At 42.5% G+C, this 25,639-nt stretch overlaps 1 protein-coding gene across 10 annotated transcripts in view; it reads right to left on the bottom strand.

Annotated features, from left to right (window-relative positions):
• Positions 1–25,639, bottom strand: part of LOC140458359 (neogenin-like) — a 206,711-nt gene that overhangs the window by 157,594 nt on the left and 23,478 nt on the right. Inside the window, exon 2 of one of the 10 annotated variants that reach the window (XM_072552781.1) lies at positions 10,407–10,527. The exons of the other annotated variants lie outside the window; for them this stretch is intronic. Within the exon in view, the coding sequence (XP_072408882.1) occupies positions 10,407–10,527 (121 nt within the window). The remainder of the gene's footprint in view (positions 1–10,406; positions 10,528–25,639) is intronic. 10 annotated transcript variants of the gene reach the window in all.

Below are 25,639 nucleotides of genomic sequence, written 5' to 3'. Positions count from 1 at the left end.
GCACAGCTGTAATGCTATCCCTTATCAAAAACGCCACTCCCCCTCCTCTCTTGCCTCCCTTTCTAACCTTCCTATAGCAGTTGTATCCTGGAACATTAAGCTGCCCGTCCTGCCCATCCCTGAGCCATGTTTCTGTAATTGCTATGATATCCCAGTCCCATGTTCCTAACCATATGCTGAGTTCATCTGCCTTCCCTGTTAGGCCCCTTGCATGGAAATAAATGCAGTTTATTAGTTCTACCTGCCCTGACTGCTTGACTTGCTTCTGTTCTCAACTGTATCAGTTTCAGATCGATCTCTTTCCTCACTATCTCCCTGGGTCCCACCCCCCCACCTTACTAGTTTAAATCCTCCCGAGCAGCTCCAGCAAATTTCCCTGCCAGTATATTAGTCCTCTTCCAATTTAGGTACATTCTGTCCTTCTTGTGCAGGTCACTTCTACCCCAAAAGAGATTCCAATGATCCAAAAAAATTAATCCTTCTCCCATATACCAGCTCCTCAGCCATGCATTCATCTGCTGCATCCTCCTATTCCTGCCCTCACTAGCTCGTAGCACTGGGAGTAATCCAGATATTACTACTCTCAAGGACCTTTTTAAATTCCTGCCTAACTTTCTGTAATCTCCCTTCGGACTCTCAACCTTTTCCCTTCCTATGTCATTGGTTTCAATGTGGACAATGACCTCTTGCTGGCCCCTCTCCCCTGTGAGAACATTCTGCACCCTCTCTGAGACATCCTTGATCCTGGCACCAGGGAAGCAACACACCATTCTGATTTTTCGCTGCTGGCCACAGAAATGTCTGTCTATACAATCTAGAGAATCACCAAATACAATTGATCTCTTGGAACCCCTCATTGCATTAGAGCCAGTCTCAATACCAGAAACTTGGCTGTTCGTGCTACGTTCCCCTGAAAATCCATCCCCCATCTACATTTTCCAAAACAGCATAATTGTTTGAAATGGGTATAGCCCCAAAAGACCTCTGCACTAGCTGCCTACCTCTCTTACCTTTCCTGGAGTTAACCCATCTATGTGACTGTATCTGAGACTTTCCCCCATTCCTATAACTGCCATCCATCACATACTGTTGTTGTTGCAAATTTCTCATTGCTTCTAACTGTCTCTCCAATTGATCCATTCGATCTGATAAGATTCGCAACCAACAGCATTTATGACAGATATAATCCGTTGTAATCTTAAACTCCCACATCTGACAAGAAGCACATTTCACTCTACTAAAGGCCATTTTTGCTTCTTCACACTCTACAGACCCAGAAAATAACACCGTTTTATTCCTCTACAAACTCTGCCCCAGGTTAAATTAATAGTTATGGCTTATATTTTATCAAGAGATATATCTCCAAAAACATATAATCAAGAAAGAACCCACTCTACTCACTACTGCAGATCACACTTAAAACAACAATACACTTATCTGCTTCCGTGTTGTGAACTTCACCCAACAGTTCCGCCAAGATCAGTTGTGAATTTTACTGTTTGTTAATTTTCCCAGATGCACTCCAATGTCCAGCAATCCATGAATTCAAACAGCAAAGGCAGTGTCAGTTTCTCTCTCTCTCTCTCTCTCTCCTGCACAGACCTCACCATGTGCTTCCTTTGTCTGTTCTTCTCCCTTTTAAAACTGTTGATTTTACTTTTTTATCCAAAGTTTCAAAACAATGCAACAATATACAAAACAGTAATTGCTGCTCCTGGAATTCGAGGAAATCACATCTAGCACCTAAAATACCTCAAAAAAGGAGCAGCTGTTACAGCCATAAATTTTTCCCATCCTCCATCTTGGATTGCCCAGAATCCTCCAGCGTAAGGATGGTGAAAACAGAATTTATAAAGAAGATGGATTTAGTCTTTCTAGTCTTTAACAAATGGAAACTGCAGCTAATCTAGGTCTAAATGTCAGAGAAGCAGTGCAGCAGGAGAGTAAAAGTGGTGAAAAAGATGAGCTGAGTATAGCGTGCGTGTGGAAGTTGATCGTCTTTGAGAACAGCATAGCCGAGGGTTAGCAATTGGGTCAGGAACTGGAATGATCCAAGGAAAAGCAAGCACTCTGCCACAGAGCTAGGCAATAAAGTGTTGGAGGAGAATGATGTTCATATTTTTGGTTTTATTTCAGATTTCAGATATTGTTTTCTATCCTTGGCACATGAATTAACTCAGGTATTTTTGGAGAATGATGGAGCAAACCATGGCTCTATAAACCTCTGGGAACACACAGTAACAAAGCAACAAGTGACCTTGTGCTGACACTCATTGATCAAGAAGGAACCTAGCTGGGAGTCAGGAACTACCCAGGAAGGGGAAAGAGCTTCAGGGGAAGGGGGTGCAAAGAGTTGTGACCCTAGGAGAACGTAAAAGATATTCTCAGCATAGTGCAGGGTCACCAAGGTTTTGCATTCTGAAGGATGCATCCTATTTTACACATAGTCGCAGTATTGGTGTTGATCCTGGCTCTCGTGTGTGTATACAACTGATACAATCTCTCCAGAAGCAGTGAACGGGAGTGAGCTGCTGCCACAGCAGGGCTCCAGACTCTGTTGGAGCATGTGGGCTGAGGTGGAGTTCAGCTGGCCGCATGCTGTCAGCCACGTGCTGATGTTTGTGTTCAATTCACATTTCCTTTTCACTTGTACAGTCCACTCAAATTAGGAACTTATTGCAAGAAAAACAGGAAATATTTCACTGATATTTCCTTCCACATCACTTATCAGTCAGAATGAGAACAGAAACCTGTTAAAACACTATGAGTAACCTGGGTGGACTGAGCTTAGCAGCCACACCAACACATAGACTCTGGACAAACATAAGCCTAGAATTGATGTCAACAGCATGTTCTCACAAACCTGCACATCTCCATGTATGAGTCCCAAATCCTGTGCACCCAAACATAAAGCCTGCTCCTTCCCTGTGTATAAAATTGATCCTGTGGCCCAGCATGCCTCATGTGCTCAGCCACAGTAACTATACAAGCATCAACACACAATACCCAATAAGAAAGAAACCAGATCAATATTAAAGTAAGGTAATCATTCCAACTATCAAGAAAACATACCATTAAAATTAAATATGGTTTCAGACAAAGTCTCTCACAGATTAATCAAGACATAATAGTTCTGTTGTCACAATGGAGATCCATTACAGACTAGCAGAGACCATTCCAACTCCACTGCACGTTCAATTAAATGTTAAAGCAGAACAGTAAGATCTTTATGCATCAGAAGAGTTAAACATTCTATGCAGTTGTTGAGAACTCCATGGTCAACACTTAATCAGCCTACAAAAGCAAACAGAAATGAAGGGCCAGTTTGTACCTGCAGAAATGATTATATTTTTTAGCTTTTCAAGGAAGGTAAAAATTGAATAGGGAGGAATACCTACAACAGATGTGTTTAATTTAAAAATGATTGTGTAAGACATATGTATTTCATATGAAGCTACATGAGAAATGAGAAAAATCAGATTAGAACAGATCATCCCAACAGGTAGAGGTAGTATTTACACATCTACCCCAGCATTGCTAGGATCTTATCAACAGATACACAGGAGCTGCTTCCACCCACACCCCTGCGGGTGCACACAGTGTCCTCATTCAGCAGCAGTACACTAACTGAACACATCTTTAAAGACACACCATTAACCATCAAATTCTCCTAAGTGCTCCAGGTGCATCAAAACAAACCTTAACCACATTCAATTTGAAAAAAACGTGTTTGAATCTAGACGGTGGACAAAGAGAGGATTGGGTGACATGTGGTGTCCCATTGCACCTATATCCTTCACACTCTCCTGTCCCCATTGATGGAACAGCCACTTACAGTGGGGATATCGGTGGCTACAGGACCAAACGTCAGAAAGGGTCAGCTCTTCACAGGATGTGTACAAGGGACAGGATCATCAGAAAGAAAATTAATGTCAAGCAAGTGACATTCCTCCTCCTCACAGATCAGTGCAAAGCAAACCCGACCTCATCCTTCTGCTGAATATTCATCGCAGTATGATCACAGCTCCCTCCAGCAAACAGTGGCTGTGAGGAAGCAGACAGAGATAAATGGCACATTTATATCGTGACAGCCACATAGAGACCCTGCGCAGTCCCAGAACAGTCACACCACCCAACACCAGCCAAGGCATGAATACTAATTAGAATAGCAGGAGATGACAGGCTAACACTCATTAACACAGTCTAGGATGCAGGAATCGGACACAGTGCTCACTGACAACAACAAGGACAGGAATTCTTCAAATACCAGAAACAAGGCCAAGAGGACTATTTTGGGACCTTTTTTCTAAATAGGTCAGAGACCTCAACACAATGTATGGCATCTCACAAGTTTCACATTAGTGATAATGAAGACAAGAAGGGTGATGGAATAAACAGGGAGGTCTCCCCAAATGGAGATCCTCGGAGGTATTGTAACAATCACACGTCCAGATAGAACATGATCAGGGTTTAATTTTACCAGCCAGAGTACTGCATCCGCTTTACAGACATTAAAAGAGGAAATTCTGCTCTCCTGTCTGAAGACAGTAATCCTTATTGGGTCAGCAGTATCTAACTGGTCAGTCAAACATCCATTCTCAGTTATAGAGTCATAGAGATGTACAACACAGCAACAGACCCTTCGGTTCAACTTGACCAGATATCCTAAATTTATGTCGTCCCATTTGCCAGCACTTGGCCCATATCCCTCTCAACCTTCCCTTTCCATATACCCATCCCGATACCTTTGTAATGTTGTAATTGTACGAGCCTCTACCACTTCCTCTGGCAACTCATTCCATACATGCACCATCCTCTGTATCATAGAGTTGTCCCTTAAGTCCCTAAAATCCTTCTCCTCTCATATTAAACCTATGCCCTCCAGTTGTGGACTCCCCCCAAACCAAACTCCTTCCCCGCGCCCCCCCCCAACCCCTGCAAGACATGGAAAAGACAGTGTCTATTTATCCTATCTATGCCCCTCATGATTTTATAAACATTTATAACGTCACCCTTTAGCCTCCGATGCTCCAGGGAAAACAGCCCTAGCCTTTTCAGCCCCTCCCTCTTGCTCAAACCCTCCAACCCTGGCAATATCCTTGTAAACCTTTTCGGGTTTCACAACATCCTTCCTATAACAGAGAGACCAGAACTGAGTGCAGTATTTCAAAAGTGGCCTCACCAATGTCCTGTACAGCCACATTACCTCTCTACCCCTTTAGTCAATGTATTGACCAATAAAGGAAAGCAACAGTAAATGCTTTCTTCACTATCCTACCGGTGACCCCACCTTCAAAGAACTATGAACCTGCACTCCAAGGTTCAGCAACAGCCCCAGGACCTTACCATTAAGTGTATAAATCCTGCTCTGATTTGCCTTTCCAAAATATAGCAACTCACATTTAACTAAATTAAACTCCATCTGCCACTCATCTTGGGTACACCTGATCAAATCCTGGGGATTTATCCACCTTTAAGATGTCCAGCACTACCTCTTCTATAATATGAATGTTTTTCAAGATCTTTAAAGGATGGCAAGATATACGACGCAGCCAAATCCCTCAGGCCACATTCATACTTATAAAACTTTCCAAAAGGGGTCACTGGATCCTGAAGAGGAGCTGGAGCCCAGACTGATCCTGCCAATATGTTGTACAAGTGCACGAAGTCCAAGTTCTACTGTGGCTCAAAACTGGTATATCTGAATCAATGTATCCAACCTATTCATTACCCAAGCTGACGCTGCAAACCACAATGCCCAAGTGACTCTCTGCACTTATCTGCTGTTTGAAGCTCATGTAAAAGTAACTATTTATTAGTGGACAAATTACAAACTGGCAAATCACGATCTCCCAGTAAAAACAACTTGAGGTACCTGAAACTGAAAGGGATTTCAGTCTTACAACTTCCCCTAGGCAGTAGCATATTTGCTGTGCAGTAGCCCAGGAAGATACACAGCTGAGATATCATTACATTATGCCCCTATTTGAAGCTGAACTGCAATTTCAAAGGTCATCCTGGCAGAGGCAGTCTCATGGCAAAATTACTGGACTAGAAATCCAGGGATCCAGACGAATGCTTTGGGTTCATGGTGGAATTGAAATTAATTAATAAAAAAATTAAAAGTTTGAAATTGAATGGTGACCATAAACCTATCAATTGTCACAAAAGCCTACAATATGCCCAGACATTCTTGAAAGAAGTAAATCTGCCATCATTACCTCGTCTGGCCAACGTATGACTGCAGACCCACAGCACTGTAGTTGAATCTGAACTGTCCTCTAGCGGAGCAAGCCACTCAATTAAAAGACAATTATAATAAGAATCGGTCTTGCCAATGGCACCCACGTATCATAATAAAAAGAGGAAAAAAATAAATCAAGTTTTTATGAGAAGTTTCTGAAATCACAAATGTGTATGTATCATTGGATGATACTGAGTAGAGAGTGTTTGTCCCAGCATGTCTGTGCTAGCTCTTTGAGAAAGTACCATCCAATTTGTCTCCCACCTCCTCCCCATTGACTTTCACATACCTCCTTTTCAAGTATTAATACAATGTCTTTCTTGAAAATTAGTACTGAACCTGCTTCCAGTCATTTCAGGCAGCACATTCCAGAAAACAACACCTCACTGCTTTAAAACAACTTCTCATCTCCTCGTTCATTTGCCAATTTCCTTAAATTGTATGCACTAGTTACCAACTTGATTTCTCTTGAGAATATTTTCTCCTTACTTTATTAAAACTCCTCATTGTTTTATCCATTGATTTAGTCAATACCAGCTTAAAAATAGAAGGTGAATTTCACCACCGATGGTTTTGTCTGTGATGCACAGGGCAAGGTGGGAATCAATGCACACTGAATCTGAAATCATTTTCAGCTTCCCAATCTTACCTGGACCAGGGGTGCAGTGAAACATGTGCTTGAATAAACAGTATCCAAGAAGAAAAGATCCTTCACTCTAAGAAAGATATTTCTAGCAATGCAGCACTCCTATTTATGCCAATGCCCTAAACTTTCTGTGTCTCCTGTTCCTCTTTTAAGACATTCCTTAAAATTAATCTCTTTGATCAAGCTTCTGAACTAACCTAAAAACTCCTTATGTAGCTCAGTGTTTGATAATTCCTCTTGTGAAATAACATGGGATGTTTTACAACGTTAAAGATACTTTATAAATACAAGTTATGATTGCGACAAATTCATGCATTCAAGTCTCTGAGTGCAACTTAAACCCACAACTCATTACTGTTCAGCAAGAATATGACCATATCTCTTAAGCTAATATGTTTCTACTGAGGGAATTTTCATTCATTATCTTAAACAGCTCCCACACTCAATAACAGACCAATACACAAACTATACACCGCAAACACTTCCCAATTGAGAACAATGAATCAATATTCTTTTAATGCAGGATAATTTTCAAATGGACAGAGCATGGAACTTAACAGTCACCATCACACATTATTGGCATTTAAATCACAACTTAGGCCCATGTAAGAGACATTTCCCTAAGAGCAGCCATATTTTCTCAGTATCCAAACTCACTCCCTATCAGTACTGGTGCTTTCAGGGTGCTCTTCGTTAGCTCTCTCCTTCAGAAGGAAGTAACCTTCCCTCTCTCCATAGCCTCCTTGAGGCTGCCGACACACACTATCTTTCAGTGCACGTTCTCTCTCTCTCTCTCTCTTTCTCCTGACTAAAGGCAGTGCAGTGTACTGCATGTTTCATGAATCTAAGGAACCCATATCCACAGGCTAATGAAAGAGAATAAAGCTACACATGCCAAAGGTTTCCATGGTTACCTTTAGTCAGTGAGGGACCTCAAATTGGGGGTGGGGTGGAGTCTGTCTACTTCCTGCAGCAGACACAGCTTCGCTTTTGTTTAAGCATAGCTCTAGTTCACGTAGACTTGCCTCTTGGATAACTGCAACACAGCATGGTTTGAAAACAGGCTCCCTATGTAATTAGATCCCAGGAATAAACAACCCCCAGTCCTTCTACCCTTTCTCACTGTCCCTCTCCCTTCTCCACATCCTCTCCCTCCCCTTTCAAGGTTCTGGCGAGATACATAGAATGGCACATCCCAGGGGTCAGTGTTGAGGTCCCTATTGTTGGAACTTACAATCATTACTTGAATTATTTCCCCATTTACATGCTGCCCCTCGGCGACATCATTTGAAAACACTATCAGATTCCTGTCTATGCTGCCAACAGCCAGCTCTATCTCACCATCATGCTGCTTGATCCCCCAACTCAGTGTAATTTGTCACACCATTTATGTGACATCCAGTAAATTACTTCCAAATGAACACTGGGAATGCAAAGCCATTGTCTTTGGTCCACACTAAAACCTCCCACTCTTTACCTCCCACTCTTTACCTCCTCACACTGCAACTACCTGAGGTTGAATGAGACCATTTGCAACTGTGCTTTCAACATTTGACTTTGAGGTGAACTTTCACCTCCATCATCTAACTCAGTTCCTGCCTTAATTCATGTGCTGCTGAAACCACCATTCCCACCTATTAGCTTGGACTATCCCAACATCTACAGCCAGTCTACCATCTTCTTCTCACCCAATAAACCTAATTCCATGTGAAACTCTGCTGTCATATCCAAACTTTGTTCTCTGGGACTTGGCGCCAAATTTTGGTTTATAACAATCCTGCAAAGTATTTTGGGACCTTTTAGTATAAGATGCTATGTAAATGCATACCATTGCTTCTATTAAAAATAAATCAGATTTCCTGAGAGGACTAAATCCAGGCTGCAATGAAGTGTGATGAGGAAGCTAAAAGTTACTGAAAGCAGTTGGATAAAATCAGTAAATGGGCACAAGAAATTTCACAACAGTTTTAGGTATACACCGGCCATTGCACACCAGGAGAAAAAGCACTGACTGAACACGGTGCAAGCAGTGTGAAGGTAAACCAGATCTTGGTTTGTTACTCAATGGGTTCAGTCAGGTGAAGCACAGTCAAAACAAACACAAAAAGTACATTATATTTTTAAATGAACCCAAAGTGAAGGCCAGGATGCAGGTTCAATATTCTACCCAGATTCTGACCACTGAAATACTGAGGAGCTTGTGCAGAAAAGAGACACAAGGCTAATTGCTGACATCCTAAGTTATGAAGCAAAGAACTACAGAAAGTTGAGCACTTCCAGCATGAAAACAGGCAACTTTCAGTCCACATATATGTTGTGAAATTAGAACAAGAGAAACAGGTTCAAATTGATCGACAGCCAATGTCAGCATTGTTCACAGTATCACACAGACTAGATGTTATTAACATTTGGCACTCAGTAGTAAAGGTGAGTGGCTGGCCGTACTGCAGCAACTCCCACTGCTGTTGGAAAGTCCAGGCTGCTCATTTTGGCCAGAGACTTCAGCTGCATCATCAATGTGGATGGACAATCCAGAAGGACTGACAGCAAACTGGCCTTCATATCCAGATTCATGATGGAAACGGTTAAAGTCATCGAGCTGCGCTACGGACAGTGTGTAATGTAAATACACCTGGCCACAGCCAGATGGATCTATCCGTTCAAAATTTCCTGTCTGTGCTCAGTCCACCTTGTCCATGCCGACCAGATATCCCAACCCAATCTAGTCCCACCTGCCTGCACCCAGTCTATATCCCTCCAAACCCTTGCTATTCATATGCCCATTCAGATGCCTTTTAAATGTTGCAATCGTACTAGCCTACCTGATGTCAAAATTGTTGATCCCAGAAAACAGTGAGGAGCTCAAAATGGATTACAGAAGTTGGAGAACCATGAAACACCTCTGAGCCTCTGGTGGACTAGTGGGAGACAGTCAAAGGGAACACCAAGAGATTCTTTATCCTCAAAGATGTTCAGAAGTCGCGAGAGAAAGAGAGAGAGAGGGAGAGAGAAAAGAGAGAGAGAGAGAGAGACGAAGAGAACTCTCCAAACTCCAGAAAACCATGCAGAACATACTCCTAGTGCAGATGATGGGGACTGACATCATGGAAGATCTCCAGGAGATGCACAGCCAGCAAACTGCGCTCTTTGCCTCAATGGCCTTCAAGATAATCTCCCGGTCTGGGGTCCGCACCTTGGAACAGGACGAGACAGTGCTTGTGTTTCTTTTTCTAGAAGGGGCATAAGAGAGAGCTCTGTGCTCAGTAGACTGAAGAAAGCAGATGGCGCGGTAACGTCACCTCAGTCTGACACTGTGGGTCAGAAAATCCATTTATGTCAGTCTGCATGACACTAAGCCCACAGACAGCATGGCCTTCCAATCACTCCTGCCATCTATCACGGAGGTCTTAGAGGACAGCATTCAGGACAGGCTGGATCAGCCGTTATCTCTGGATGAACTGACCAAGGTTCTCAAATCCTTAGAAAAGAATAAAACTCCCAGAAACAATGGCTTACCAGCCGAGTTGTATTCGGCTCTGTGAGACTTGATTGGCCAGGACCTGATGGAGGTGTAAAACAGTATGCTTCTGTCAGGTACCATGAGCAAATCCATGAGGCAAGGTATTATCACCCTCATCTACAAGTGGAAGGAGGAGAGGGAAAAAATTAGAAATTGGCAACCAAATGCAGATTACAAAATCATTTCTCAGGTCATTACCAACTGGGCAATGTCTGCTCTGAGATTGGTGATTCACCCCAATCAAACCTGTGCTGTACTGTGCAGGACGATTTCAGAGAACCTCGCACTCCTCAGGGTTATGATCATTTTAGTGTTTTTTGGGGGCCAAGCAGTACGCAACAACTTGGGAGAAGCTTCATGCCAACCTGAGTCAGAAACTGGGCTTCTGAGAGCACTGTGGGTAAAAACTTGGTCATCAGGTGTGGGGTACTCTCTCTGTTGTATGTGGCGCAGTTCTGGACTATTCTCTGAACTTCTATCATTGCAGTCACGTGAGCCATCTTCAACTTCGTCTGAGGTCTAGGACTGACCATGTCTGCAGGGAAACCATGTACAAAGCTCTGGACAAGGCAAGGGAGGGACATGCCCAATGCCACCCTCATCCTGATGGCCACTTTCATGTGCAGCTACATCAAGCTATGCATAGACCCTCAATATGTAAACAATAAATGTCACTACGTAATGAGGTTCTACCTGTTCCCAGTGTGGCAAAGGATGGGTGTGTCTTTATTGCTGTAGAACGCTCCAAGTAGTTTGACTGCTCCATACCACCTGTTCTTCATGGACAATTTTGGAAAGGATAACACCTTTGCCTACAATCCAACAGGAAATGGTCAGCATATGGCATCTTGGAGATTCTGGGGCAAAAAGAGAGCGTGAATCCTGTTGTGTGGTTCCCTGAGCAGACTGTCAAAATTATTTCAGAGAATGCCTCATCACCAGAACTTTCCAACAAGTACCGACACATCTCTTGGCTGGTGGTAAGAAAGGGACTACTGTGACATCTTTCATGTAAACCCAAACTCTCTGCCTCACCACATGCTGCCCTCAAAGCAGTTGTTGGTGGGCAGAAACTGTCACACATCTCATGCTAAAATATGCCTTTGCAAAGGAAGTTTGTAGAGAAATGCAGCTATTTTTGTCGAGGTTCATCCTGTGCATCTCGGTAACGCAGCAATCTCCAGTCTGTTCCCTGGGAACCACACCAGTCAAACATTGACTGCTCCTGGAGGACCATCAACTTGGTGAAAGATGCTCTTTCTTCTGGCTTAAACATGTTTGTCTTCCAGAACAAGGAGTTGGCCTTGACAGAGTGTTGCAGACTGGCACATTCCAAGGTCCAGGACTACATGTTGATGGACACACAAAGTTCAGGCAGCTGCCCCAAGGTGAAGTAAGGCAAGACCCACTGCCTGAGCTCTTCCTGCTGAAGTACAATGGGGGTCTGTTCAGTTTTTGGATCCTCTCGATACCTCAAATGCACATAAATATAGTCTTGTATAATTAAGAAATGACTTATGTTTGTTTTCCATATGTAACAACTGTACAGAATCGAACTACTCTAGTGATGCTGTTTGTATAGAAAGATATTTTATGAATGAAGTATATTTTTGAAACAAAATAAAGCTCTGTGGATGAAGTGATATTTATGAGTCAAGTGATTTCTTCAGAGTTGTGAACTTGCACAGGTACAAACCCAGCTGGCAACAACGGACTAGCAAAGACGTTTCCATGGTGACCAAGGTGTTCAGTCAGCACTGCAATAAGACAAACTTCACTGATACACTACCGTTCAAACACTGGCTATTAGTTCGACAGGTGAAGGCATTGCCCAAAATAGTGTTGAGCCAAATGAACCAAGAAAGCCACTCACTACTGATCTGAAGATCTCCATTCAGCCACAATATCTAGAGCTGTCCACACTGCTACAGCCATGTCTCTCTGCCATTCACTAACCCATCACTCCTCTTTGAATCCATCTGGGCTGGAGCCACAACTGGACACACCAGCAATACTCAAATATGGGAAAGGAAGGAAAGAATAGCCAAGGAGAGGGAGACTGGAATGAAAAGGGAGATGAGGTAAGAGGCACATGCGAACAGATTATAGACATGCTTACAGATAAATTTCCTAACATTAAAAACAGGAAGAACACGCATTTCTCTGGAACCTTTCAAACCCTCAGGATCCCTAAAATCGTTTCCCAGCCAATGAATAGTTTTGGAGTGAGGTCACAGTTACAAAATGTAGCAGCCATTTGCACACAGCAAGATCCCATTAGTTTCAAATGACAAAGTACAAATTAATATCATTTGTGGGATACATATTGTCCATTGTATAGGGAGATTTCCCTGTTCTTCAGATCGTGCCACAAGATCTTTTACATTGACCTTAAAGGGCAGTTCAGACCTTGATTTAAATCTCATCTGGTAGTACCACACTCCCGAGTCATAGCACTGCACGTGTTAGTCTGAATTGTGTCAGGGCTTGAACTCAAATTCTCTGAATCTGAGCTAAGAGAAGCACTGACTGAGCCAGGACTGGCCAGCACCTACAGAAAAGTGTTTGAAAGGAAAATAAGTCTTTGATTAGTCTCCTAATTCTAAGAAAGTCACCTGCAAGTGATTTATGGCATCTGGAACCACCAGCATACTAGTCACAAAATAGGGAAAATTAATAGGAACTGGCAATGTGATTTGCTCAACTGTTGATCAATAGAGTTTAATTCCACTGAAAATTTCATACTAGATTGGAGTTATAATGTCACTGAGTACTGATAGCCGAGAGTTACCAACAGAGCTGGGAAGCAGCCAGTGGAGGCAAGAGGATATGTATTTTATGGTCATTATGGCACAGAACCGTGAAACACTAACTGGCCCATAGAGCTGAATTTGCAACGAAGTCCCAAGGGGGTCTGATAGCTGAAAGATTTCTCTTTTCTCTATGGATGTGGACTATATCCTTCTCTCTTGGGGTCCAGAGTTACACCTGAGCTGATTTCTGAACTTCTTTCTCATGTCCACTTTATGGCAAGCAAAATCTAGAACAATATCCAGTGGTTCAAAGATGTAGGTCTGTTCTCTACATTCTCCTGTTACTGCACACAATGACCAACTTCAACAAAAGAACATAACTATTGCCCCTCGACATTGAATGGCCTTACTATCATTGATTCCACCACTACCAACATCCTGGGATTACCATGAACCAGAAGCTGACATAAACCAGCCATATAAATACTGGGGCTTCAACAGCAGGTCAGAGATTACACACATCTGTGGCATGTAACCAGCTCTTGTCTGCCTCATGCTTATTACTATTTAATAAGACATAGGTCAGGGGCATGACAGAAAACTTGCGACTTGCCGCCTCAGGCGAGTGACTGTGTGGAGTTTGCACGTTCTCCCCGTGTCTGCGTGGGTTTCCTCCGGGTGCTCCGGTTTCCTCCCACAGTCCAAAGATGTGCAGGCCAGGTGAATTGGCCATGCTAAATTGCCCATAGTGTTAGGTAAGGGGTAAATGTAGATGTAGATGTAGGGGTATGGGTGGGTTACGCTTCGGCGGGGCGGTGTGGACTTGTTGGGCCGAAGGGCCTGTTTCCACACTGTAAGTAATCTAATCTAATCTTGCCTGGATTTAAGCAGCTGCAACATATATTCTATGTTTCTATAACACTCAAGATGCACAATGAAATCCAGGATAAAGCAGCCCACTTGATTTGCACCCCATCCCCCACTTTGAACATTCATTCCCTCTATCACCATGGCAGCAGTGTCCCATCTCCAAGACATTTTGCAGTAACTCAGCAAGGCTCCTTCAACAACACCTTCTAAACCTGTGTCCTCTACCACGACCTCCTCCAAGAGCAAGATCTCCTCCAAGACACAGACCATCCTGACTTAGAACTCCCTCCCTGACAGCTTTGTGGATGTAAATACACTCAAAGAATTGCAACAATTCAGGAAGGCAGCTCACCATTGGCTTCTCCACAGCAATTAAGAATGGGCAAGAAATGCTAATTTGGCCAGTCAATGATTAAATGTAAAATGAAAGATAGCAAAAAAAAAAGCATGCACTTGCATAGACTCTTTCACTGCAGGACATCCTGAAGTGTTTTGCAGCGAAGTTATGTTCAGGAGGGATTTTTCACAGAGGCCCTCGGGCTGATGATTGGTTTTGAAACAGGAAACAGATAATGAAATTAAAGGGGCCATAGTCTCTGATTGGTGGGGATGTGACATGTGGTACTCCCTCAGGCTCTGGGTTCTCAGCTTTCCATCTAAATAAAGCCAGAAGGTCCTGCAATGCTCAGAAACATTGTTTGAAAGACTTACTCTGTTTCTCTGCTCACAGTTATTGACAGACCCACCAAGTATTGTCAGCATTCTCAGTTTTTATTTTCAGTTTTCGGCAACCACAGTATATTGCTTTTATGTTGATGGAATAGACAGTAGCATTCAAGGTTATACATGACAGTGAAGAGCATTAAGTAATATTGATTAGAGCTAAAAATCACACAACACCAGGTTATAGTCCAACAGGTTTATTTGGAAACACTAGCTTCCACCGATGAAGGAGCAGCGCTCTGAAACCTAGTGCTTCCAAATAAACCTGTTGGACTATAACCTGGTGTTGTATGATTTTTAACTTTGTCCACCCTAGTCCAGTATGATTTTTAACTTTGTCCACCCTAGTCCAGCACGGTGTCTTCCACATCTTGATTAAAGCTGACAGTTGTAACGTGTTGAACCATAAATGGCCAAGACGGTGTGGCAGACAGCACTCAATTTAGGCAAGTCTGATATCCAGAGAAATATAAATTGGAGTAACCTCTCGTGAGCAACAGTGAAAAACTACGTATTATGGAGGAGAAAAGATTTGGATGTTCATATATGCATGACTTATTTTTCAGTTCTACTTCCAATGGCAGGTCCAACCCACAGTGCCATAACAAACAGGACAGGGAGAGCAAGGAAGCGGGTCCCAAATCCATCCTGGCCCAAATGGAGATCAAATCTCAAAATGGAATTTTTGGCACTAATCTGATTAAAACCAGCCATCCAGCTAATTGTGCCCCCATAGGACCCAAGCCATTGTAGCAACAAACAATTTTACAGGTGCATTGTTGTAGGGAGCTACAGGTTGCAATGGAAGGAGCTGCAATTTATTTCCAGTCAGGAACTCTCTCAATTGTGTGAAGAGGTTACATTATTTGGGGTGACTAACGGGGGAGGGCATACCCAGTTGAGGAAATGAGGGTTATGCGATTGAGGTTGGGGAGCAGTTAGACTGTTTGGTCCAGTGTGGGAAATTGGAGTATTTTAGAAGGATTTTCAATTTGATACTCAACCTGTCTGAACTCATTATGAACTTGACTTCCATGGGCAACAAGTGCTACAGTGGGATTCAAACCTGAAACATCTAGCTCAGAGGTAGGGACACATCCAGAGGTAGGGAATGCACCAAATGACCTCCTAAACATCACTAAAAACGAGTAAATAAATTAAACAAAATAACATAAAAACAAGCATAAAAGAAACAAACTCATAATTAAACAATGGCCTTTATCTCAAGGAATCTTGGATATTAAGCACTGTGAGAGTTGCACAGAACTGTAGTCAAAACTCAGACTAACAGTTAACACATCTTAGGCAGGATATATTAACCTTGGAAAGGGTACAATGTAAATTCCTCAAAATAATATTCTGGGTTAAATTATGAGGGAATTTTGCTGAATTTCGGATATTGAAGTATATTTGATTGAGGTCTTTTTAAATGTTACTGATGAATTTACCAGGTTATATATAGACAACCTCTTTTCACCAGGGGAGGAATCCAGAATTGGGAGACTACCTTAAGATTAGTGATCAGCTACTGAATGAAATCAGGACACTTTGATCTTTATTCACTAAGGGCAACATAAGATATGGAACAAAGGCTGGTAAATTGAGTTAAGGTGGTGATCTAACTGAGCAACACAGCAGGTTCCAGGCATGCCTCATACCCTGCTCCTGTCTCAAATAACATTTAAATCTGATCAAAATCCTAGTTTTGAAAGATTCCAATTGTTGCAGCAATCATGGCCCTTTGAAGAAAAAAACTTCCAAATTTCCATCCCCCTTTTGTGAAATGTTTCCTCATTTCGTGCCTGAATAGCTGAGCACCAATTTTAACAAACAATATTAAAGTCTTACTGTAATCACATGATGAGCCCTCTACTCATCGCAACATCTCTCAGAAACAGGAGGAGACTGTTCAACTCCTAGGGCTTGTTCCAACATTAATTAAATCAAGGTTGATCTGTAACTTAATTGCATCCACTAACCTTACCTAACATAAAATCATCCATCTTAGTTTTGAAATTTTCAAATGACTCTGTCTCAACAGCCTTCTGAGGGAGAAAGCTCCTGATTTCCACTATCGTGGAGGCAAAGCTGTGCTTCCTGACATCAAGCTGATCAATGTCTAATTCTAGGTATTTTTAATCAACTTGTTCAGACTTGAGCCACACCTCTGGACTGGGTGAGACTTGAAAACAGACTTTTGGCTCAGTTAGGGACACTACCACAGCACAAGAGTCCTGAACATGTAGTTCTAATTTTAAGGTTAACACCTCATTGTTCAGGAATGCTCCTACCTCCTTGAAGAAATAATTTCCCTCATCTACATTATCTACTCCAAACTTCTTAAACACTTATTTAGGTCATTCCTTCATTGCTTATACTTATAGAATCACAGACTCCGTACAGTATGGAAGCAAGCCATTAGGCTCATCAAGTCTCCATCGACCCTCCAAAGAGCATCCCAATCAGGACCAATCCCCTTCCATGTCCATGTAACCCTGCATTTCTCATGGCTAACCTACCTAATCTGCACATCCCTGGACTGTATGGGACAATTTAGAATGGCCAATCCACCTAACCTGCACATCTATAGATTGTGGGAGGAAACACAGACATGGAGAGAATGTGCAAACTTCACACAGACACACAGGAATGTGGAATTGAACCCAGGTCCCAGGCACTGTGAGGCAGCAATGCTAACCACTGAACCATCATGCCACCTCAGGAGACCTGAAGATATTAAACAAAGATGCCTTGCATTTAAGAGGCAACCGAAGGACAATGTTCACTCTCAGTCCTGTAGCTTAAATCACAACAAGCCTTTCACTTTTCAAACATCCACAGCCTACTTGCTGGCGGCTAATCAGCTGCAGAGACCAGCAGGATACTTGGGCAGTCTCAGAGTCATTCATAATTCATGAAGTTCTGCACTGAAGTGAAGTTAAATTAACCAAAGCTTCTCCTGCCGGCAATAGTTCCTGGTTATCTGCACATACCTCTACGGATCCATTACTGAGCCAGGGCCAACATTGTTGATCCCTTCTCTTCCCACAACATGGCAACTGATTAAAAGGACATGAGTTGAAGTCAACTGCCCGTAGGAACCCAGTGGTCAGAAGATTATTGTCAGTGACTCAGAACAGAATTGTCCTCATGCTCTACAAACTGAAATCAGCTTCTCTCCACCTCAAACTGTGTAATTTATCCCTAATCAATTAAAACCCCCTTCCCTCTACCTCCATGTAATACCCCTTTCCCACTGTGTAATCGCCTAACCCCCTTGCACCATGTAACCCTCTCCCCAATGGCTTAATCCCTTCCCCATTGTGCAAACCCCTCCCCCTTCTCCCACCCGTGTAAATCCCTTCCAATATGTACCCCCCTCCTCCAGCATGTAAATCCTATTCCTGCTGCCCATCATAACTCCCACCCATTTCCCACACCAAACCGAACAGCATAACTGCTCCCCAACCTCAATCACATAGCCCTCATCTCCCCAACTAGGTATCTCCTTCCCCTCAGTCACCCCAAATTACGTAACCTCTTCACACAATTGAGAGACTTCCTGACTGTAATCTCCTGACCACTTGCTTCAGTTGTGTAGTTGGCTTGAATTCACACCTTCATTAAGCAAGTAACCCCTCCCCAATCACAGAACCAATTAAACAGAAAAGCTCTTTAAAGTGTACAAGTACATATCCTTCAGAAGTATTAACTGACAAAAACAGACATTTGAACACTGCTTGATTGCAAAGAATGTACCAGATGTGTCTCTTTGTTCTGATGAAGTCATACCAGATTTGAAATGTTAACTCTGTTTCTCTCTCCACAGATGCCGCCAGAGCTGCTGGGTTTTTCCAGCATTCTCTCTACCTTTTCTTACCTTTTTTTGGGCAAACTGAAGATCAGACCTGGAATTGTGTGGCATTCCCTGATTGATTTCACAAGCTCATGTAACATTTTGAGAAGCTGAATTTAATACTTTCTGAGACAAGCAATCAGCGGGTGCCTTTGAATTGAAAATCTGTCCAACAGTAGCCATTGGATCTTCTTTAAGTTGCAGTTTGTCACTGTTGTGGGAAGGTAGTTGAACTCAGACCTCCAAGAGGCCTGCAAGCAAAGACAGATTGCTCTCTTTCTCTCCAACTCAGGGTTTAAAAAGAATGCAGGTTTCACTCTTTCTTATCCTCTACAAGTGAGAAAAAGACTCTAAAAAGAAGAATTTCTAACACAAGCAAAGACCTAGGTCCAAATGACCGGCTACCAAATTGTAGAACTACTATTACTCTACAGTTAGCAACAAGATCATATCATCACCAAACGCCGAAAGGACTGTGAAAAAGTCCCCTCCTTTAACAGACACTGTGGTCAGCAGGGAAGGGGGCTCATAGACATTCTGTGGTCAGCAGGGGGAGGGGGAAGATATAGACCAGTTTCCTGAAATACCAATTCTATTTGAAGAAAATAAAGCTCACCCAATCCAGTCTCCATTTCCAAGAGGCCAACATTCCTTTACCTGACCTAGCTTTGCTCACATTTTGTTCTCATTCGCCTGCACCTCCCATGCACATCAGCTGCGAGGATAACATTTCCACTTTTCCCTGCTACAAATACACAGACCCTCTGTATATTTCCTTGTTTCTCTCATGCTTCAATATGCATTGCCTCAGTGGCAAGGGCAGGACTTGAGGCTGACAGAGGTTATATCATCAGTTCTCTTCCTGGCTCTGTAATAAATGACAACCCAACTAACAGTCCGGTACCATTGTATATTCCCAAGAGGCCAGGTCAAAGGTTAGGAATTGTCAGGTCATTAATGGATGTAGTTACTAGGTTACCACAGTCGGATTCACTGCATTCGTCATCTGGGAATCTATCATCCGAAAAGCCAGCAGAGTAACAAGGCACTAGGTTCCTGTTAATCTCAGGAGGAACAGCGGGTGCAGCCCTAAGGAATGAACAATAAATAGCAGAACAGATGCTTATCGTAGGGATTGGGTTTACACAATGACATAGCAAAGGGAGAGATTCTCAAACAAGTTGCAAAGAGCAGCTGCCATCCTGAAACCCTGTGCAAATGTCAGACACACAGATCCTCACTCAGCCTCTGCATCAGTCAGTGAATGTACCAGCCATTGTGAAACTATAACCAGGCCCCAGGCAAGGCTCCAGGGAGCTCTCACTGAAACATGCAACAATTGAAAAAGAAAAAGTCCTATTTAGTTAAAAGACAGCTTCTTTGTGGGTACCAATAAAATAAAACTGACTAAATGCATAAGAGGCACATGGCTGAATTTCCCAAATTACTCCAGGTCCAGTTTACATTCAGCACCTACACCACCAGATTTTTTATTTAAAACAAATTAAGTTTTTATGATTGAATAATGAAACAAATTAAACAGAAGCTCTGTTTCTTGGAATAGCAATTTTACTTAACAAAAATAAAGCTCAGCCAATCCAGCCCCCTATTCCCAAGAGGCCAACATGCTTTCATCAGACCCAGCCTTGTTCACATTTTGTTCTCCTTCGCCTGCAACCCTCATGCACATCAGCTGCAAGGATAACATTTCGGCTTGCCCATGTTACAACATACAACGGCAATAACATCCGGGGTCAACCAGACAAAATAGGATCATTGCAAAAATACAACAATGCTTTCAAAAGGCCCGTGATGTGGAGCCGCCAGTGTTGGACTGGAGTGGACTAAGTCAAAAGTCACACAACACCAGGTTATAGTTCAACAGATTTAAGTAAAATCTCAAGCTTTCGGAGCAGCACCATAACCTGGCGTCATGTGACTTTTGATTTCAAAAAGCTGCACTAAATATGGTAATTTGTAAGGGAATGGTTTCCAGGAAAAGCAATCTCACTCCCTTCTAAACCCCCACACACCTCCAGTATGTACATGATAAGGGCAGCAGCACAAATCCCACTAGTTCCACAGCCTGTCCAACTGTACGAGAGCATAATGCAGCAATGCCCCGTAATTAGAGTTATCTCTCAACCAATCCTTGTATTTTCTGGAAAACCACACAGGTAATATTCCCACCACAGCTATCTTCAACAAACCAGCAACTAATACATATAATGTATTTATCCACAGTGTTCCACAACAAGGTCCTGACTGCACTCTACAATGGGGCATATAGATGCCTTACCCTGGTGGGAAAATAGTGTTGTGCATAATTAGACAGTAAGGCGCCCTCACCTGAATAAACAATGACTATACTGTTACACATCTAGTAACACTTAAGCTGTTGAGAAACAGGCCTCTATAGTTGAGAAACAGGCCTCTATAACCTGCAGAACAATCTCTGCAGTTTACATAATACACCTCCAAAAAAATCCAATGGTCAAAGAGAAAGAGAATAGGGATTGTGGGAGAAACAGAGAATATTTATACGTGTAAATTGTTTTTGAAAAACTTCTTGTTGTCAAGATTAAAATTATTTTAAGGATTCTGCATAAGATGCTTCTGCTGCAATGTTGACTTAAAACAAGTTTGTGCAAATCATGCAAACTTCTCCAAGGTTCATTATCCTTCCTTGAAAATCAGTTAAACTCCAATAACTGTGTGCAGCTGATTCACAGCCTCTATCAGGATGATGCCAATTTGATTCCAAAACATTTTAAATGTCAATTTCTATGCAAGTCCATGCCAAACGTCCTGCCCATTTCTTGAGATACTGGACTAGAAGATAGCAATCTTGTACTACGATTCAAATAGCAATTCATCAACATCAGCCAGTCATTCAACCACAAAGGTTCAGAGCTGAACACAATACTGTCTTCATTCAACAGCCAAATGTTTTCAGCCACTGAGATCAGGAACTCCAAATGATCTACTCCACCCAACCCTCCTTCAATATTGGTCAGCTAATTAAGCACACATCTCGAAAACTATTTTTTAATTATAGTGTACACGTTGAACTGCTCACAATTTGAGTTGATTTAAAATGCATTTGCCAAAAGTTCCAACTTTCGGCAACTTCAAACAATTGCACAGCTGTAAACAAAGCTTCAAACTCCCAACACAAACCAAGACCTTCCACCCAGATTCAGCCGACCCAGACATTCCTCCCTCACACGGAATACTGCAAGGGCCTCACATATTTTCTTCTTCATAAAGTAACAGTTCCTCAAAATATGTCTAAAGCCAAGTCATATGCTAATCTACTTCACTGCTTTATTAGTGTATTGAGGATCATTTCCGCCAGCCAATCTCAAATAAATAGCACTTTACTACTTAATTGCTGCCCAGCATTTGAAAAGATCTCAAAACGCAATTTTTTCCACACTGGTTTCTAAATGGGCATTTCATGAGAAGCACGCACACAGAGAGGCTCGTGTGTCCAGGTTATAAACTCACAGCCTGTGGCTCTTGGCATCGTTCAAAAGGCCTGCCTGTGTTTCCAAAGAAAACAAGAGCAAAAGCTGGATGAATGACTGATTTCTGGAGGGGCCTGTAGCTGAATGTGAACAAACAACACTTAAAATTAGCTGATTTTCAGACACACACCTCAACTTCAGTCTCTTTCACTGTTTTTTGTTCGTTATTTCAGCCTGTCTATGAGAGGGAAACAGATTTGTGTTGGCAGCCTTAACAAGGGTCCCTATAAGACAAGATATCCCAGTAAGACCTTTTTTAGAACAGAATCCCCACAGTGTGGGAACAAGCCATTCGGCCCAACAAGTCCACACCAACCCTCCAGAGAGCATCCCAGATCCATCCCCTTACTCAATCTCTGTAACCCTGCATTTCCCATGGCTAATGCACCTCGCTTAAGTATCCCTGAACACCATGGATAATTGAGCACTGGTGTGTGTGTCTGAAAATCAACTAATTTTAAGTGCTGTTGGTTCACAGTCAGCTACCTAACTTGCATATCTTGGGACTGTGGGAGGAAGCACAGCAGAAACCCACAGAGACACAGGGAGAACAAGCAAACTCCACACAGACAAACTGCCTAAGGCTGGAATCAAACCCGATACCCGCTACTGTGAGGCAGCAGTGCTAACCACTAGGTCACCATGCCACCCCTTCAGTTTCTCTACCTGTTTCTACTAATTTCAGATATGCCGATGGGCTCATGGCTCTTTGCTGTAGAGGCCACAACTCAGATGGCCCATGTGACAGCAAATCATTTTAACACCAGCTCAAGCAATTTAATGGACCTTTGTGTCTTCCCTGTTTATTATTAAAGGGTACAGTTCAATGATGTGAGAACATCACCAAGTGCCCAATCTTCATGGGTCAGGCTGTCCTTGCTGGAGGGCTTAAATCTCAGTTGTTTCATATTTCCACATGCACACTTTTTAGCAGCACTCACTGGTTAGTAGTTAGCAGCAAAAGTGATTTCTCCTCCACAGACTAAAAACATTGAGGCTCCAGATGAGATTAGTCACAGGCCAGGCATAAACCCGGGGGCTGGTGTGTGGAGTACCAAAACTGAACAAGGCATCTAATGATTGAACAGACCTGGGACTTTTTCTCCCTTGCTCCAATACCCCAAGCTTCCTTTCTACTTCATTCCACAAGCCAAATTCTAAAGCATTCAAGCACTGCAATAGTTTCCTCATAAGGACTGGTGGGGTAGTCAATTTTTTTTGTGCAAAACACTATTTACCCAATTAGAATCAAAAGCTGTAAAGCACACAACAGAATTTATACAGACCTTTGAACATAGAGGAATTCAATAGGACCAGAACTGGAAAAAATCTGACACTAAACCAAAATAAAACATATCAGGGCTTGGTTAAAGAGAAAGTCAAGTGTGTCCTGTAGGAGAAGAGAAGTGGAGAGGGAATTCCAGAGTTTAGGGCCGAGATACTGAAAATACAGACACCAGTAATAGCATCATTCCTTTTTGTCATTAAGATTGAGACAATTGAATCAGCTCGCTCTATTGTGACCTTTGCTTCCATTCGACCACCTGGCTAAACCTCCTGTTATACACCTCTAACCATAATCATGAATTTACATGGTTTTGAAATTTGCCTTTCTCCTGCCTTGCTTTCTGAGCTCACCTCATCTCAGAGACCCATCTCCTCATTTGAGGTTGGCCCATGTGAGGAAACACTTCATGTAGGCTTTGTCAATATAATTTAGCTATTAATATACCTCAATAACATCTCTTTTAATTCTTCTAAACCTGAGAGTTTAGGCCTAAACTACTCAACCTTTCTTCATAAGACAAACCTATCATCTTTGGAATCAATCTAGTGAACCTCTTTGAACTGCCTCCAATACAATTACATCCCTCCTCAAAGGGACCAAAATTATCCACAATACTTCAGGTGCAGTCTCACTAGTGCAGTGTTCAGTTATAGCAACACTTCCATTCTTTTACAGTTTCTTTTACACTCTATTCCTTTTGCAAAAAATGCCAAAATTCTATTTGCCTTCCTAATTACTTGCTGTATTGCATACTAGTTTTCTGCAATTCATACAAAAGGACACCCAGATCCCACCAAAGCACTCTGAAGTTTCTCCCCATTTAGATAACAAGATAAAATTCTTATTATTTAAAACTCCCTCCATAGCCTCACCCGTCTAAAATGACATAGTGTCCTGCAGCTCACAACCCACCAAGGTATCTGCAATCCTCTAATTCTGGTTTCCTGAGCATCACTGATTTTAGACAATCAGTGGTAACCGTGTCTTCGGTTGCTTAGGCCCTAAGGTCTGGAACTTCCTCCTTAACCTCTCTGCCTGTATCGCACTTTCCTCCTTTTAAGACTCTCCATAAAACCAACCTTTTTAACCAAGCTATTGTTCACCCAACTTAATTCTTTATTTAACTAGATGTCATAATAATGTTCCCGTGAAGCACACTGGGACATTTCACCATGTTAAAGGTGCTGTACAGACACCTGTTATTTTTTGCTCCATGTAAATGGAGAATCGAGCCTCACAACCAATAAACTTCTGCCCGCTATCACTTCTTATTTACCCAAATCCTTCCACAAATTTCCTTCTCTCTCCTACTCAGTGAACTGATCCCTACATTCACCTCTCCACTTGCACTAAGGATCTGCCTGGGCTGCCTATTTGCAGGCTCCAATTTCTGAGTCAGTCATTGCTCTGCCTCCTCAAGCAGCAAATAACGAAACCAACAGGACCAAGCCATTTCTCAGCCTGGGTTCCCTCACTGTTCCTGGAGGAATTTAAATCACAGAACCAATGCAAACATCTGAAGCAATGGAACTCTATACTTGGGCTCAGAAACAAATTACAGAATCTAACCAGGCCTAGCCAGGTTACTTCTGTGTTAAGTCCAAACATTAGCTTAGTGTGATTACTTACAACAGGCAGCACGGTGGCTCAGTGGTTAGCACTGCAGCCTTACAGCCTCGGGCAACTGTCTGTGTGGAGTTTGCACATTCTCCCCGTGTCTGCATGGGTTTCCTCCGGATGCTCTGGTTCCCACACACAATCCAAAGATGTGCAGGCCAGGTGAATTGGTCATGCTAAATTGTCTGTAGTGTTAGGTGCATTAGTCAGAGGGAAATGGGTCTGGGTGGGTTACTCTTTGGAGGGCCGGTGTGGACTTGTAGGGCCGAAGGGTCTGTTTCCACACTGTTGGGAATCTAATCTAAAAAAAACTCAGAGGAAGAGACATTGGTTGTTCAAATGTAAAATATTAAATTGCAGCCTTTCCCACACAGAGGTTTTAAGCAGCCTTCTTAATAGATCTAGAATATTCTGTGCATCCAAAAATAAACTGAGCAGATGCTCCATTCCACACCTCAATTCACAGGAAGTATGGTTTCCAGGTTACAGTATCCACTTCTCTGTATCATAAACAATTCACGAAATCAGTTGACCTTCATCCCGGCAACTAAATCCCCTCCTTTCCTGACGCTACTAATTGAAACTGGGGTGG

This window comes from Chiloscyllium punctatum, chromosome 33 (genome assembly GCF_047496795.1).
Source record: "Chiloscyllium punctatum isolate Juve2018m chromosome 33, sChiPun1.3, whole genome shotgun sequence".
Lineage (NCBI taxonomy): Eukaryota > Metazoa > Chordata > Chondrichthyes > Orectolobiformes > Hemiscylliidae > Chiloscyllium > Chiloscyllium punctatum.
The sequence above is the reverse complement of the archived record's forward strand: the minus strand, read 5'-3'. Positions and strand labels throughout refer to the sequence as shown.